The sequence below is a fragment of the Chiloscyllium punctatum genome, chromosome 22 (assembly GCF_047496795.1).
Source record: "Chiloscyllium punctatum isolate Juve2018m chromosome 22, sChiPun1.3, whole genome shotgun sequence".
NCBI classification, from domain to species: domain Eukaryota; kingdom Metazoa; phylum Chordata; class Chondrichthyes; order Orectolobiformes; family Hemiscylliidae; genus Chiloscyllium; species Chiloscyllium punctatum.
This window is the reverse complement of record NC_092760.1, coordinates 64,426,937-64,444,513: the sequence shown is the minus strand read 5'-3', so window position 1 is coordinate 64,444,513 and position 17,577 is coordinate 64,426,937. Positions and strand designations below refer to the sequence as shown.

The 17,577-nt window shown below is 41.4% G+C and overlaps 1 protein-coding gene across 1 annotated transcript in view; it reads left to right on the top strand.

Moving 5' to 3' along the window:
* Window positions 1–10,372, top strand: part of LOC140493734 (spondin-1-like) — a 334,053-nt gene extending 323,681 nt beyond the window's left edge. The window contains exons 15-16 of the mRNA XM_072592548.1: window positions 7,393–7,656; window positions 9,436–10,372. Of these exons, the coding sequence (XP_072448649.1) occupies window positions 7,393–7,656; window positions 9,436–9,599 (428 nt within the window). The 3' untranslated portion in view covers window positions 9,600–10,372. The remainder of the gene's footprint in view (window positions 1–7,392; window positions 7,657–9,435) is intronic.
* Window positions 10,373–17,577: the final 7,205 nt, after the last annotated feature.

Sequence of the window (17,577 nt, the reverse complement as noted above, 5' to 3'; positions counted from 1 at the left end):
CTCTTGTACTCAATACCCCGGCCGATGAAAGAAAGCATGTCATGTGCCTTCTTGACCACCTGTTGCCACCCTCAGGAAAAATGGAGCTGAACACACAGATCTCTCTCCCTATATTCATTTTCCCCAGGGCTTTTCCATTTACCGTACAGTTCGCTCTAGAATTAGATCTTCCAAATGCGTCACCTTGCATTTGCCCGGATTGAACTCCATCTGCTATTTCTCCACCCAACTCTCCAATCTATATTCTGCTGTATTCTCTGACAGTCCCCTTCACTATCTGCTACTCCACTAATCTTAGTGTCATCTGCAAACTTGTTAATGAGACCACCTACACCTTCCTCCAAATCATTTATGTATATCACAAACAACAGTGGTCCCAGCACGGATCCCTGTGGAACACCACTGGTCACAGGTCTCTATTTAGAGAAACTCCCTCCCAGTACTACTCTCTGATTCCTGTTGCCCAACCAGCTCTCTATCCATCTAGCTAGTACACCCTGGACCCCATACCCCATCTGACTTCACTTTCTCCATCAGCCTAACATGGGGAACCTTATCAAATGCCTTACTGAAGTCCATGTATATGACATCTGCAGTCCTTCCCTCACCAATTAACTTTGTCGCTTCCTCAAAGAATTGTAATAAGTTGGTAAGACATGACCTTCTCTGCACAAACCCATGCTGCCTATCACAGATAAGCCCATTTTCTTCCAAATGGGAATAGGTCCTATCCCTCAGTCTCTTCTCCAGCAGCTTCCCTACCACTGATGTCAGACTTACCGGTCTATAATTACCTGGATTATGGATTAGTGGTGCTGGAAGAGCACAGCAGTTCAGCAGCATCCAAGGAGCTTTGAAATTGACGTTTCAGGCAAAAGCCCTTCATCAGGAATAAAGGCAGTGAGCCTGAAGCGTGGAGAGATAAGCGAGAGGAGGGTGGGGGTGGGGAGAGAGTAGCATAGAGTACAATGGGTGAGTGGGGGAGGAGATGAAGGTGATAGGTCAGGGAGGAGAGGGTGGAGTGGATAGGTGGAAAAGGAGATAGGCAGGTAGGAAAGTCCGGACAAGTCATGGGGACAGTGCTGAGGCTGGAAGTTTAGAACTGGGGTGAGGTGGGGGAAGGGGAAATGAGGAAACTGTTGAAGTCCACATTGATGCCCTAGGGTTGAAGTGTTCCAAGGCGGAAGATGAGGCGTTCTTCCTCCAGGCGTCTGGTGGTGAGGGAGCAGTGGTGAAGGAGGCCCAGGACCTCCATGTCCTTGCCAGAGTGGGAGGGGGAGTTGAAATGTTGGGCCACAGGGCGGTGTGGTTGATTGGTGCGGGTTTCCCGGAGATGTTCCCTAAAGCGCTCTGCTAGGAGGCGCCCAGTCTCCCCAATGTAGAGGAGACCACATTGGGAACAACGGATGCAATAAATGATATTAGTGGATGTGCAAGTAAAACTTTGATGGATGTGGAAGGCTCCTTTAGGGCCTTAGATAGAGGTGAGGGAGGAGGTGTGGGCGCAGGTTTTACAGTTCCTGCGGTGGCAGGGGAAAGTACCAGGATGGGAGGTTGGGTTGTAGGGGGGCGTGGACCTGACCAGGTAGTCACGGAGGGAATGGTCTTTGCAGAAGGCGGAAAGGGGTGGGGAGGAAAATATATCCCTGGTGGTGGGGTCTGTTTGGAGGTGGCAGAAATGTCGGTGGATGATTTGGTTTACGCGAAGGTTGGTAGGGTGGAAGGTGAGCACCAGGGGCATTCTGTCCTTGTTACGGTTGGAGGGGTGGGGTCTGAGGGTGGAGGTGCGGGATGTAGACGAGATGCGTAGGAGGGCATCTTTAACCACGTGGGAAGGGAAATTGCAGTCTCTAAAGAAGGAGGCCATCTGGTGTGTTCTGTGGTGGAACTGGTCCTCTTGGGAGCAGATCCAGCAGAGGCGGAGGAATTGGGAATACGGGATGGCATTTTTGCAAGAGGTAGGGTGGGAAGAGGTGTAATCCTGGTAGCTGTGGGAGTCGGTGGGTTTCTAAAAATGTCAGTGTCAAGTCGGTCGTCATTAATAGAGATGGAGAGGTCCAGGAAGGGGAGGGAGGTATCAGAGATGGTCCAGGTAAAATTAAGGTCAGGGTGGAATGTGTTGGTGAAGTTGATGAATTGCTCAACCTCCTCCCGGGAGCACGAGGTGGCGACAATGCAGTCATCATTGTAGCGGAGGAAGAGGTGGGGAGTGGTGCCGGTGTAATTACGGAAGAACAACTGCTCTACGTAGCCAACAAAGAGACAGGCATAGCTAGGGCCCATATGTGTGCCCATGGCTACCCCTTTGGTCTGGAGGAAGTGGGAGGATTCAAAGGAGAAATTGTTATGGGTGAGGACCAGTTCGGCCAAACGAATGAGAGTGTCGGTGGAAGGGTACTGTTAGGGACGTCTGGAGAGGAAAAGATGGAGGGCTTGGAGGCCCTGGTCATGGCGGATGGAGGTGTAGAGGAATTGGATATCCATGGTGAAGATGAGGCATTGGGGGCCGGGGAAACGGAAATCTTGGAGGAGGTGGAGGGAGTGGGTGGTGTCTCGAACGTATGTGGGGAATTCCTGGACTAGGGGGGATAGGACAGTGTCGAGGTAGGTAGATATGAGTTCAGTGGGGCCGGAGCATGCTGAGACAATGGGTCGGCCAGGGTGGTCAGGCTTGTGAATCTTGGGAAGGAAGTAGAACCGGGCTGTGCAGGGTTCCCGGACTTTGAGGTTGGAAGCTGTGGGTGGGAGATCTCCTGAGGTGATGAGGTTCTGTATGGTCTTGGAGATGATGGTTTGGTGATGGGGGGTGGGGTCATGGTCGAGGGGGCAATAGGAAGAGGTGTCCTCAAACAGGACAAACTGTACAGACCAGCAGAGTTCGGACCCAAACAGGACAAACAGTACAGACACAACCCACCCTCCCATCCTGGCACTTTCCCCAGCCACCGCAGGAACTGTAAAACCTGCGCCCACACCTTCTCCCTCACCTCTATCTAAGGCCCTAAAGGAGCCTTCCACATCCATCAAAGTTTTACTTGCACGTCCACTAATATCATTTATTGTATCCGTTGCTCCCGATGCGGTCTCCTCTACATTGGGGAGACTGGGCGCCTCCTAGCAGAGCACTTTAGGGAACATCTCCAGGAAACCCGCACCAATCAACCACACCGCCCCGTGACCCAACATTTCAACTCCCCCTCCCACTCTGCCGAGGACATGGAGGTCCTGGGCCTCCTTCACTGCCGCTCCCTCACCACCAGACGCCTGGAAGAAGAACGCCTCATCTTCCGCCTTGGAACACTTCAACCCCAGGGCATCAATGTGGACTTCAACAGTTTCCTCATTTCCCCTTCCCCCACCTCACCCTAGTTCCAAACTTCCAGCTCAGCACTGTCCCCATGACTTGTCCGGACTTTCCTACCTGCCTATCTCCTTTTCCACCTATCCACTCCACCCTCTCCTCCCTGACCTATCACCTTCATCCCCTCCCCCACTCACCCATTGTACTCTATGCTACTTTCTCCCCACCCCCACCCTCCTCTAGCTTATCTCTCCACGCTTCAGGCTCACTGCCTTTATTCCTGATGAAGGGCTTTGCACGAAACGTCAATTTCGAAGCTCCTTGGATGCTGCCTGAACTGCTGTGCTCTTCCAGCACCACTAATCCAGAATCTGGTTTCCAGCATCTGCAGTCATTGTAATTACCTGGATTATCCCTGCTACCCTTCTTAAACAAGAGGACAACATTAGCAATTCTCCAGTCCTCCAGGACCTCACCCATGTTCACGGATGCTGCAAAAAATCTGTTCAGGCCCCAGATATTTCCTCTCTCTCTTCTCTCAGGACCCTGGGACAGATCCCATCGGGACCTGGAGACTTGTCTACCTTAATGCTTTTTAGAATGCCCAACACTTCCTCCCTCCTTATGCTGACTTAACCTAGAGTAATTAGACATCTATCCTAACCTCCATATCCATCATATCCCTTTCCTCCATGAATACCGACGCAAAGTACACATTAAGAATCTCAACCGTTTTCTGTGACTCCAGCATAACTTCACTCCTTTGTCCTTGAGTGGGCCAACCCTTTCTCTAGTTACCCTCTTGCTCCTTGTGTATGAATAAGGAAGAATATCTTTGCTATAGAGGGAGTGTAGCGAATGTTTAGCAAATTGGTTCCTGGGATAGCACGACTGACATATGAGGAGAGATTAAATCAGCTACGATCATATTCACTGGAGTTTAGAAGAATGAGGGTGGATTCTTCTCGAAACCTGTAAAATTCTAACAGGACTAGATAGGGTAGATGCAGGAAAACCTTTTGACATTGAGTTGAGAAGATATTTCTTTACCCAGAGAATGATGAGTCTCTCTAATTCACTATCATAGAAAGTGGTTGAGGCCAAAATACTGTGTGTTCAAGAAGGAACTCTTGTGTCTAAAGGGATCAATAGATATGGGGGCAATACGTAAGGTTATTGACCTTGATAACAAACCATGGTCATAATGAATGGCACAGCAGGATGGAGAGGTCAAATGGCCTAATCCAGCTCCTGTCTTCTCTATCTCTATGTTACTATGAAAGTGAGGAAAAAGAAAAGCAGAGGGAGAATGAAATTCTTTTTAAAAAACTAGATGTCCAAAATTTAGAAAGCACGATTGACCAAAGAAAAACTGTGTAAAGCAGGAAGAAGGAAATAATATCTTGGAAGATGATTCCAATTCCCATGTAGCATTTGATTTAATGAAGAACCTACACTTAATTAGGATGGAGTCAAAAGGTATTTTATTTCATTTGAGAAGGCAGCTGGACAGGTGAAGTGGAGAAAAAAAGGTTTCAACATTCATGTTGCAGAATGCTTTGACAGGCACAGCTCTGACTGTTCATGTGAGTTTGCCAGAAGAACAATCTGCAGATTAAGAAGATGTCAAAAATGCAATACTCAATGCTATGACCTTGTGCCTAAAGCTTATCAATTAAAATTTAAGACTACAAGAAGCAAATTTTATCAGACATTTGTAGACCGTGCAAGGGAGAAAAAAAAATGCTAAGGGATCAGTGGATTAGATCACTCAAGCTAAAAGAAAAAAAATGAGAATGTGAATAAGGGCAATTCTGACTGTGGGAGAATTCAGAAATAGCATTCCTTCAAGCTTAGAAACCTATTGAGATAAATGTCAAGTATTAAAGATCAGAGAGCAACAGTACTGGCATGTACCAATGGTATCTCACACACAGAGGTAAAGAAATAGTCAAATGGAAATCCACAAGGAAATTGGAAGAATGATATCTGTGACTCAAAGAATTACTAGTTATAGAGACCAAACTGAAGGACACCAAAGCAGTAAAAGAGGAATAACAGTAAGCAAAAAATGATAAAAGTAAATTAACATGCTTCCATTGTAATATGAATGGACATAGCAAAGCTAATTGTTATAGGTTAAATGGGAAATGAGTTTCAGTAGTCAGAACATCTAAGTAATCTTCAAAACAGAAACAACAAGAAGAAAAGTAGATACTAAAATCATTGCAGTAGTACAAAAAGAACATGTTTTCTTATAATGTATTTAAAAGGGAGAGATGACTCAGATAGTCACGAGAATTGTTCTTCCAATTTTGACAAGGAGAATCAGATCACTGGAGGTTCAGATTATTTTATCTCCAAAAAGGGAATACTTCCTTATGTATAAATCAAGGAGGTAAACCAATAAAGCGATTAAGGGACAATGGAGCAAGTCAGTCACTGATGCAAGCAGATGATGCTATTTGTTTTCCAGAGGGGTTTAATTATTAACTTATCACTATTTCTGAAGCGTGGTTTTTTTTTAAAACCAATGTGAGAGAAGGTGGTAATGGAGATTTTCTTGCATTTAACAATTGTATTAGGTTAAAACCCTCAGACATTGTTCAAACTGGAGAAAGTTTAAGTTTAATCAAAGAAGAGACTACCAAGCTCTCAAGACCAGGCTTTGAAAAAAACAGTCAAATTAAACATAGAGATGTAATAGAGAAATGAACTCTTTCTGGTTAGTGTTGCAATCGATGCGATTGTATTTTCAAGAGTGTAATAAAATCTTTTGAATTGTATTACATGAAATTATTTGGTTTATTCTATCATCTTCTGCATAATAAACACTTATTGTTAAAACAAATCTGCAGGAGCGAACACAAGACAATCATAACTAAGACAAATTACAATTTGAAAGCTGGACCATTAAGAGAATAGAAAATACTCTGTTAAGACCTTAAAAGGGTGCACAGGAAAATTAGAGGCTGAAACTATGGATGGGGAACATCAGTGATGTGGAGAGACTGGAGAAACTGGGGTTGATCTCCCTCGGTCAGGGGAAATCAATAGAGGTGTTCAAAATCATGAGGTACATTGATATGTCAGACAAAGTGAAAGAAAGGTCAGTAAAAAGGATTTAAGATAATTTTGGGGGCAAAAGAAACAGACAGGAGTTTAAGGCTTCTTTTGTACAATTTGTTCTGTTACGTAATGAGTGAAGTGTGATGGAAACAGATTTCACAGGGAAATTGGATAATTATTTGAAAAAGAAAATATTACAAAACTATGTGGAGGGGAAGAACAGTGGGAGAAGAAGAATTAATTGGATAATATTGACAAAGAACATACTGTGCCAAATGTTGGGAGGATATGGATTTATACGTTTACAAGCTCCCAACAATGAACAGTTAAGAGTAGTAACTTGTGCAATGACTTTCATTGATTCAGAGAATGATAAGGCACAGAAGGAGACCATTCACCCCATTATTCTTTGATCCTAGCAAAGAATCTGGAGACCAGGGATAGTATGCAGGAGAGAAATTTAAAGCAGAGAGAGAGTAAACAGGGAAAAAAAAAATCAGAAGCACCAATGCTTTAGTGGCAATGGAAGAGTGGAGAAAGATAAGTGATGGAGAGGGAAAGAAGCTGAGGACTTGAGATAAGAAAATTATTTTCTCGATCAACAATTTTATCTCCTGCTCAGTTCAAAAATGTAAAGTTTCTCGGAAAACAACACAGAAAGGGGACAAATACCACATTATGGACAGATTTGGGGCACAGACAGTACTAAGAGATGGGAGTTAGTTAATTGTTTTAATTAAAGAAGAAATGTTATTCTCTGTAAGTGTCTGTGCTTTACAGAATTATTATTTCACCCAGCAAACATGAGCACATTATTCATTCTGAGCAGAAAAATGTTCATTTTTTTAAAAGTTTGGGCTTTCTTGAACTGTTTATTCTCATCAGTCATGTTTCACTCGATTCAATAATTTAACTTCCCAAGGTGTACAGCGAATTCTGATTTATATTAGGAAACAGTGATTTCTTCTTATTTCACTATGACATGAAAAACACTTACGCTCATCTTTCTTTTTCATTTGCAGCCACTGATTGCATGGTTTCTGAATGGTCAGAATGGTCAGAGTGCAATAAGTCTTGCGGGAAAGGGCATATGATCAGAACCAGGATGATCAAACTGGAGCCACAGTTTGGGGGAGCATTATGCCCCGAGACCATCCAACGCAAGAAGTGTAAAGTGCGGAGGTGTTCAAGGAGGCTAAGCGATGAAAAGAGACGTCGCAAAGAAGCACCAGAAAGGCAAAGGAATAAACAGATGAGGGGTGATCCTGAAATTCCAGAACATATAGGTACCCGAGTTCCTAGTGTTGTTTCAGATACATTACTGAATGAACCTAAAGTTCAAGCATTGTTATTTCTATACCAATATGGAGTTGGTGCTGACTTATAATCATGATGTATGTGGTTGAGTGGTGGAGCGGAGTCAGAATTTATCAGAATTTTAATTAGTCAGAATTTTAATTTCAAGAATTTTCTTTACCTAACAGTTTAATGAATTGCATTATAGGACCTATAATCTTGTATGGTAACATATAGCAAGGGTCTTCAAAGGTATGTACAGTCTGACATGCTTTTTTCCAGCAAAAGATTTGTAGTGAGGTCTTGCACTGGTTCTGCCATTGATATTGGCTCATTCAGTACTGTGGTCCTCCAACTAACCATGGTTGCAATCAGGTGAGTCTTCCCTGTCTGCACAAAGAAGCTAAAGGGAGATAAATGATAGCACCCACTGAACTTACTCCTTCATTCAGTGCAATCATGACTGATCCTCTACGTAATGCTCAAAAGATAAGTGTGACCTAATCTGAATTCTTATCAATTTATTTTCAGTTTAGCGCAGCAGTAATCATTACAGAAATTATTTTTTGTAATCTTCTAGTTGACTCCAGCTTCCTTGAAAGTATTTTTAGCTTTTTGAGTTGAAATAATCCTCAGTAGGACTGACAGTCACATTATCAGTCAACACTAGAGTAAAGGATTGAACTGAGAGGTTAGATGGGATACAGCTGTTGCTTTAGTCCTAAATTAAAATTTTGAGTATATCATGATCTCTAAAATCCATAATCATTGTATCTTGTGATTACTAGCAGAGAAGAAAGCAAATTAGCTGGACCATTTTTTAAAATTTTGGTTCAGGGTTTCCTATGTTCCTTCACATTTCTTTTTGATAGACTGTTTTTATTATTGTGCCTGGTTGATAATTTAATGGAGCGATTTGTCAGTCCATGGCAAAATTCATTAGATTTTCATCCCACTGACTTCAATATAATGAATTGACAATGGATGAATAATTATCAGTTAGAATAATGAGGCCAAAAGGTCCAATGTTCATCAAGCTCATTGTTTTACCATCATTGTAGTCGTGATGATAAGGGAATTATTAGCTTATCACAGTGATCAATCTCTATCATTGAGTCTCTATAGATGCAGACATGAGATGAGAAAGCCTCTTCCCCCATAAACAGAGAAGTTACAGCTATCAATGGAGCCTGACCAAGCTGGAGATCTATTTCCAAAAACAGAGAAGCGTATAGACTAGCCTGATTGAGGATGTTGTTTCGTTGCACAGATTTCAACCAAGACAGACAGTGTACCTGCTACACTGTACCACTGCACAGTATAATTATAAAACAGTTAGATGAAAATACAACGTATGATGTTCTGGCATAAAGGTCCTCACCTCACGTTCACAGGGAAGTGCAATGGAGTCAATACAATTGAGTCAGTGTCGTGTGTAGTCAGTCAGTCAACCATGTGTAGAGTTACAATCAAGTAATGTACTTGTAATACCAGTAAGCATAAACCCAGTCAATATTTAAGTCTGAGATCTTATAACAATGAAAATAATTTGTGTTGTTAATACATTTCAAAGCAAATGTCTCAACAAGAACCCGCTCTTCATTATATGTTATTCAGGCTAACATGTAGGGAAGCACTCAGACCATATCTTATTGGTAGTGGTGTTGCCCAGTTGTTGTTGCTGTCCAGACCAGGTGTCTAGACATGGCCAAAATTTGACACAATTTTGACCTGCCTTCAGTGCAACTAACTACCTCCCATTTATTTAGGATGCAAGATGAGACCGTGGACAGCATGGACTGATTGTAGCAAGTTCTGTGGGGGAGGCATTCAGGAACGGTTCATGGTCGTCAAGAGAAAATATCGCACCTCCCAGATCACCAGCTGCAAGGACATGAAAGAAATCCGTGCATGCAACGTTCACCCATGTTAGGCAGCGAGGTAACTGTTCTCACCACAAAGAGGTGGACTGCTTTTTTAAAAAAAAAGTGATTGAGAAGCTCTTTTGCTCTTTCAGACACAACCTTTCTGTATCCCTAACATTTATAAATGTTCCAATGTCACTGTACACACACAGAAACATACACCTCTACCTACACACTAGCACGCAAAGCGATTAAAAAGCAATTTGAACTGTTTAACCTGTGGTTATGTTTCCTCTCTAAATTTTTTATGCACTGGTGTGCAGTGTTTCTTTTTTTCCTGAATTTTAAAACCTTTGCTGTTGTAGCTTTTGGTTGTGAGAAATGATTTTTTTTTTAAAATTAAAACTGGTCCATTTATTATATGAGATTTAGATGCCTTATCCAAGGAACATTTGCTGTATGCTCTTTAGTGGTAAGGCGAAGTGTAAAAAAATTAATGAAACTTAACACTTAATTTTTTTTTGTCTATTGTCACATTTCATGTTATCTTTACTGCTGCCCTAGGTGACAGTGTCACAAACGTGTATTCGACCAAAGTCTTTGTGCGAATTTTCAGAAGTTCTTCGATGTTGTTACATTTTTTCTTTGATGAAATATTAATCAGTACACTGAGAGTGTGAGCGAATGCGAGTGTGAACGAGGTCAAATAGTACAAGGCGCACCCAGCCTATTTTACTGTTTGTAAAAAAAAAAGAAAAAAAATGAAAAATATATAATTTTGATGATGTATTAACTTGTCCAGTTACCATGTTTGACAATAAAACAAAATGGCAATAACGTATTTTGTGTTCTCTTATTTTGATTGCTTGGTGAACTAAAAAATCCAGAGATTGTTGAGAACATAGCAGTGTGTGGATCATAAATGCTATATTCATAAATAATATATAGAAGCATATTGATACAATTTAGCCTGCTGTGCCATTTAATATGGCTGATCCTTTATCTCAATATCTGTGAATTAATGGGATGAACAGAGACAATATGAGTTGTGAATTTCCAGAACTTGATGATTGATTTATGCTGTTGACTTCCTTCACTGATCTCTCACCCAAGCCCTCCTAGTGAATTTTAAGAATTTCCCAGATCTGAACATTAGTTGACAAATAAACTTGCCACAAAACAAAGAAAGGACTGACATATTTGTTGTGTTGTTCATGACCTCAGGACATTGGGGAACACTTACTGCCAAGGAACTACTTTCGAAGTGTAGTCACTGTTGTAGTGGAGCAGCAGTCAATTTATGCACAGCAAGCTCTGACAACACCAATGCGATAATACTTAGATCATCTTTTTTTTTCCCTATTCGTTCATGGGATGTGGGTCTCACTGGCTAGGCCATTGTTTACTTCCACCCCCAATTTTCCTGGAGCAGGTGCTTGTCAGCTGTCTTCTTGAACTGTTGCAGTCCTCGTGGAGTAGGGACTTTCACAGTGTTGTTAGGAAGGGAGTTTCAGGATTTTGACCGAGTGACAATGAAGGAATGGCAATGTGGTTCTAATCAGGATTTGTGTGGCTTGGAGGACAACTTACAGGTGGTTGTGTTCCCATCCCTCTGCTGCACTTGTCATTCTAGGTTCAAATTTGGAAGGTCCTGTTGAAGGGGCCATAGAGCACATGATGTAGATTGCACACTATTGGCTAAGTATGCTGGCAGTGAATGTTGAAGGTGGTGGGTAGAATGCCAATCAAGTAAGTGTTGAGTGTCCTCGTTGTTGGAGCTGCATTAATCCATGTAGTTGGAAAGAGTTCCATCACACTCTTGACTTGTATCTTTTATACGAAGGACAGGCTTTGGAGTGTCAAAAAGTGAATTATTTGCAGCAGTATTATTTAAAAGGTTGGTTTAATTCCATTTCTGATCAGTGGAAACCTCCAGCATATTATAGTGGGGATTCAGCAATGGTAATGCCATTGAACTTGCTACATGAGTTGCTGCAGTTCATCTGGTAATGGCAAATGCCCAGTGCCGCTGGGAAAGGAGTTCTGCGATTTTAATTCCACTAAAATGTAAGAATGACAAAATAGTTCCTCGTCAGAATGCTGTGAAGTTTAGAGAGGAACGCATAGTGATGCTTTTTCCATCTGTGTGCTATTATTTCCTAACAGCTAGTAGCGGTTGTGGGTTTGGAAGGTGATGTATTACCTTCAGTATGTGGTACACCCTGCTGCTGACTGTGTGCATCAGTGGAGGATGAAATGAATGTTTAAATTGGATAAGGAACCAATCAAGCAGGTTTTTTGTTTGTGAATAGTGGAAACATTTGATGTTTATTGGAGCTGCATAAATCCAGGTAAATGAACAGTATTCCATCACACTCTTGCCTTGTAAATGGTGGACAGACATTGAGGAGTCTGACTATGAGTTATTTATAACTGAATTTCCTTCTGACTTACACCTGTACAGAATTCTTTTCATGGCTGGTCCAGTTCAGTTCTGGTCAATGGTAACTCCAAGATGTTGATAGTGGAGAATTCAATGATGATAGTCCATTAACTGTCAGAGTGTGATTATTGGATTATCTCCTGTTGGTCAATGCCTGCAGCTTGTATAGTGCAGATATTACCAGTCACTAGTCAGCCCAAACCTGGATGTTCTCCATATCCTGTTGCATTTGGGTAGGGTTGCTTTAGTATCTGAAGAGTTGTGAATGATGCTGAAAATTGTGCTGTCATCATCGAACATCCCAGTGCTGATATTATGATGGAAGGAACGTCGTAGATGAAACATCTGAAAAAGGTTGGGTGATGGCATTGCCAGAGGAACTCCTGCAGTAATGCTATTGACTTGAGATGATTGACATCGAACAATCACAAACCTAATATTTTCTGTTGGATATAGCTCCAGTAAGTGCAGAAATGCACCATCAAGCTCTTCCAGCCTGGTCTGTCATTTGCTAAAATCATGGCTGAAACTCTACATCTAGACCACTTTCTCAATCAATCCCCATATCCTTTAAATTCTGTAATTTGCACAAAGTCATCAATTTTAATCTTGACGCTACTTCTCACATGATCAAACTGACTGGGAACAAAGAATTTCACCAGCCCATCCAATATCCCAAAATATATTTCCCTTACTTCTCAATTTGCCAATTGTGGAAACAGCCTTTCGGCATCTACTCTGTCATGGCTTTTATATATTTTTATATTTTTCAGTGAGGTCATCTGTCATTCTTCTCAGGTGTCAACTCCATCGCTCCTTGGAGGACAATAGTCTTATCCCAGGGATCCATTTGGTGAACCATTATTTAGCCACTTCGAAACAAAGTATATCCTTTCTTAGGTCATGATAACACAATCCTGCACAGTGCTGTAGGGTTTTGTTGCACAGAATTCCTATATAATTGCAGCAAATCTTTCTTACTTTTATAAATACCTTGTAATAACAGCTAACATATCATTTGCCTTCCAAGGAGCTACTGTCATTGGGTTATAGAAAACAAGGAAAGGGTTAGGAATATCCATCATGTTACAACAGGACAATAGTCACATGTGAATCAAGATGGCAAAAGTGGTATGGCAGGGGACTTATTGAATCCTGAATGGACAATGTGCATTTTTTGGGCTTTGTACACATGCCACTTTCAAGCAATGTTTCACATTCATTTACCTTATTAATGTGGACCCTCATATCAAACCTCAGACATCTTTGCCCGATGTTTCAGGAAGAAGATACCTGTGTTATGTACTTACCATTATCCATTGGCTCCATCATAAGTTATGACCAACACCACAAGCTTGCATTTACCCAGATCCTTTAACACCGATAAATATGCCAAGGTGCTCCACATGCAACTCAATCTAACAACAGTTGAGAGCAAACTAAAAAAGAGATATTAGAGAACTCAACCAAATGTATGACCAAAGAGATATGCTTTAAAAAGTGACCAAAATGAGGAATTCCAGAGTTTCATATCTTGGCACCTGAAGGTGTGATCACTGTAGGAAAATATAATTGAACCATACAGAAGACGTCAGAGTTGGAGGAAAGCAGAATTATCAGAGTATTGCAGGGCTGGAGGAGATTACTGAGAGAATGAAGGAATAAAACTCATGATGTTATTTCTAGCAAAACAGTAATGCTGAACAGTTTATATCTGCTAGAGAGGTAACGATCATGATCTCACACCTTCACAAGAGAAACTTTTAATGATAAGACTACAAGAGTATGTACAGATGAGGGGGGGTCATTTACTATCATTTCATCTCTCCAGAGCATGTCACAGGCACCATCACAGTTTCTAGCTGCCTCTGACTGAAGCCAGAGTGCTTGTATCACTTTAGGCACTATTCATTCTTGGTTAGAAGAAATGTTTCCTGTTATCATTCGTTAGTGAGAACATCTGCAGTAGGTGCTGTGTGAAACAGATTATGGTATTACCAGGTTCAGTGGGTAGCACTCCTGCCTCGATTTGAAGTAATATGTTCAAGTCTTGTGTCAGGCAATTGATTGCAAAATCTAGGCTGATTAATTGCAATCAAGGGATATGGCAATTGGATGGGAAGGTGGAGTTGAGATATAAGATCAGCCTTGAATGGTGAACCAGGACTGAGGGATGAAGTGGTTAACTCCAGCTCCTATTTCTTACGTTACTATATCTTTGACTTCTCCGTTAATTAAAATAATCTAAATATAAAGCTCAAAGTAAATCAAAACCAGAGTAATAATAATCACTTCTATTTAATATAGTAAAACTAAAGCTGCATAGAGATCTACATTGCTTCAGATGTTTCACTGGAGTGGTTATCAAGTAAGATCTAACATAAGAAGACTTTAAGAGTAGCAGGTTTGTGGTTATCAAAATGTCAATCAAAGAATTAGGTTTAAAGAAGTTCCTTAAAGGCAGTTGGAGAGAGAGTTGGAAAGGGTAAATGCAAGTTTATGGTGTAGAGAGGATATCAGCTTATAGAATCCAAGTAGAAGAAAGTACACTTGTTCATATTTCATTTTATTTCTTGCTCTCTCATGCACCGGTTGGATTTCACCCTAACTGCATCTGTGGGAGACAGTGGAATAATGGTAACTTTTTTGGGCCCATCATTCAAAAGCCTGAACTAATACTAACAAGGCACAGGTTCAAACACTACCTCAAGAGCTGGAGGAATTAAAATTCAATTAATTACAAAATCTCAAATAACTGGTTTTCATTTTAAAAATTATTCCGGTTGTTACAACAAGTTGAAACCCCAAACACTGAGGTCATTTTTAACATGCTATTTTTAAAAGACCTGCAGATGTAAATTAATTCACTGTCCAGAGACAAAATTTGCATGTGTAAGAAACTTCTGTGTGAATATTGACACCTAAAAGGTTCAAGAAAATTTCAGACAGGCTAAATGGTGATGTCCCATGACTACAAAAATAATGAAGAATTGATAAGCTCTTGCTCAACAGGAAACCATTCTCTGTGGATTATGTTCAAATCTTTAGACACACTTTATGATTTTTCCTTTGAAAAATTGATGAAGACTGCAGTTAAAAAAGCCAGTTTCAACTCTGATGGGGTGCCCTAGAGGGGACTAAATACTGGTGTGTGTACCACCTTGTTTCCAAGCATTAATGAGCTGTGAAGATTGTAGTCAAAGAATAATCCCCTAATTGACTCTGTCTTGCAGGTAACAGAGGAATATTCTCCCACCCCACTTACTATAAACAAATTATAAAAATGGAATCAGGACAAAGAAACTTCAATCAGCCGACAAAACAAAAGACTCTCAAGAATTGCTTATTTAATTACCAACATCAATGTTTCTGATAACAATGGCCACAAAGTTTGCTCTTTGCACACTAATAGAAACTGATCTGTATATCTTAATTGACTCATTCCTTATTTCTAATCTTCATTTGTGTGAGTTGCATTACTAATTCTTCTCTTGTTTTATAAACATACTTCTTTGGTTTATAACCAATCAAGTCACGTTCTCATTAATTCAAGAAAGCCTGGTTAAAAGGGTTCCTTTGAAAATGCAATATATTAGGGCCTGGGAGAAAGGGAAGGATCCCTGCTGTAACCAACCATGGGGACGGCTGGCTGAATAAAGAGGAGGAGTTCGCCTCCCCCTCACCGGCAGCAGTTTGTAATAATGATGATCATGATACCATTGTCAATTGTCAAAATAAACCTGCTGATTCACTAATATCCTTCAGGGAAGGAAAACTGGTATCCTTGCCTGGTCTGGTCTATATGTGACTATAGACCCACAGCATTGTGGGGGATTCTCAATTGCCTTGAGGTAACTAGGGATCAGTAATAAGTACTGGCTCTAGCCAAAGATGCTCATATCCCATGAGTGAATAAAAGAAAAGATGCAGAAATCTACTTAAAATAAAACAAGGAACAAAGAAAATTACAGCACAGGAACAGGCCCATCAGCCCTCCAAGCTTGCTCTGATCCAGATCCTCGATCTAAACCTGTCACCTATTTTCCAAGGATCTGTATCCTTCTGCTCCCTGCCTATTCATGGATCTGTCTAGATACATCTTAAATGATGCTATTGTGCCTCCCTCTACCGCCTCCGCTGACAACGCATTCCAGGTACCCACCACCCTCTGTATAAGGAACTTTCCACACATAACGCCCTTAAACTTTTCCCTCTCAACTTGAACTTGTGATCACTAGTAATTGAGTCCCCCACACTGGGAAAAAGCTTCTTGCTATTCACCCTGTCAATACCGCTTATGATTTTGTAGACCTCAATCAGGTCCTCCCTCAACCTCCATCTTTCTAATGAAAATAGTCCTAATCGACTCAACCTCTCCTCATAGCTAGTGCCTTTCATACCAGGCAACATCCTAGTGAACCTCCTCTGCACCCTTTCCAAAGCATCCACATGCTTTTGGTAATGTGGCAACCAGAACTGTACTCAATATTCCAAACTGGTGAACCAAAGTCCGATACAACTGCAACATGACCTGCCAACTCTTGTACTCAATACCCCATCCAATGAAGGAAAGCATACCATATGCCTTCTTGACCACTCTATCGACCTGCGTTGGCACCTTGAGGATACAATGGACCCGAAAGCACAGATCTCTCTGTACATCAATTTTCCCCAGGGCTTTTCTATTTACCGCATAGTTTGCTCTAGAATTGGATCTTTCACAATGCATTTGTTCAGATTGAACTCCATCTGCCATTTCTCCACTCAACTATCCAATCTATCTATATTCTGCTGCATTCTCTGACAGTCCCCTTTACTATCTGCTTCTCCAACAATCATAGTGTCATCTGCAAACTTGCTAATCAGACCATCTATACCTTCCTCCAGATCATTTACGTCTATCACAAACAAGATTGTTCCCAGCACCGATCCCTGTGGAACACCACTGGTCACAGTTCTCCATTTAGAGAAACTCCCTCCCACTACTATTCTCTGTCTCCTATTGCCCAGCCAGCTCTCTATCCATCTAGACTAGCACACCCTGGACTACATGCGGCGTCATTTTCAAACTCAGCCTACCATGGGGAAACTTATCAAATGCCTTACTGAAGTCCATGTACATGACATCTACAGCCCTTCCCTCATCAATCGACTTCATTACTTCCTCAAAGAATTCAATGAAGCTGGTAGGACATGGCCTTCCCTGAACAAAACCATACTGCTTATCGCTGTTAAGCCCATTATCTTCCAAATGGAAATAGATCCTATCCCTCAGTACCTTCTATTTGTGGGATTTGGTACTACCCTTTGGAAGTAGGAAGTATAATGATTGTAAAATTGGAGGCAACAATATCTATGAGATGGGGGGGAAGGATGGTAAAGCATTGGTAGGGAAAGGGGGAAGTGGGGGAAGGGATTATCTATGACCAGGAGCACCCTTGCTTCAATGGGTAGATAGCGTATGAACACATCTGGCAAGCTCACTTCATGTGCAAGGGGATGGGAGTGGGTTGAGGAGTTGGGCAGTGTTGGCTTATGTAAAGGAATTGAGTGGGGCACCTGAGGAAGTGAGGTGCCTTCTCAATTGGCTATTAATCCAGAGA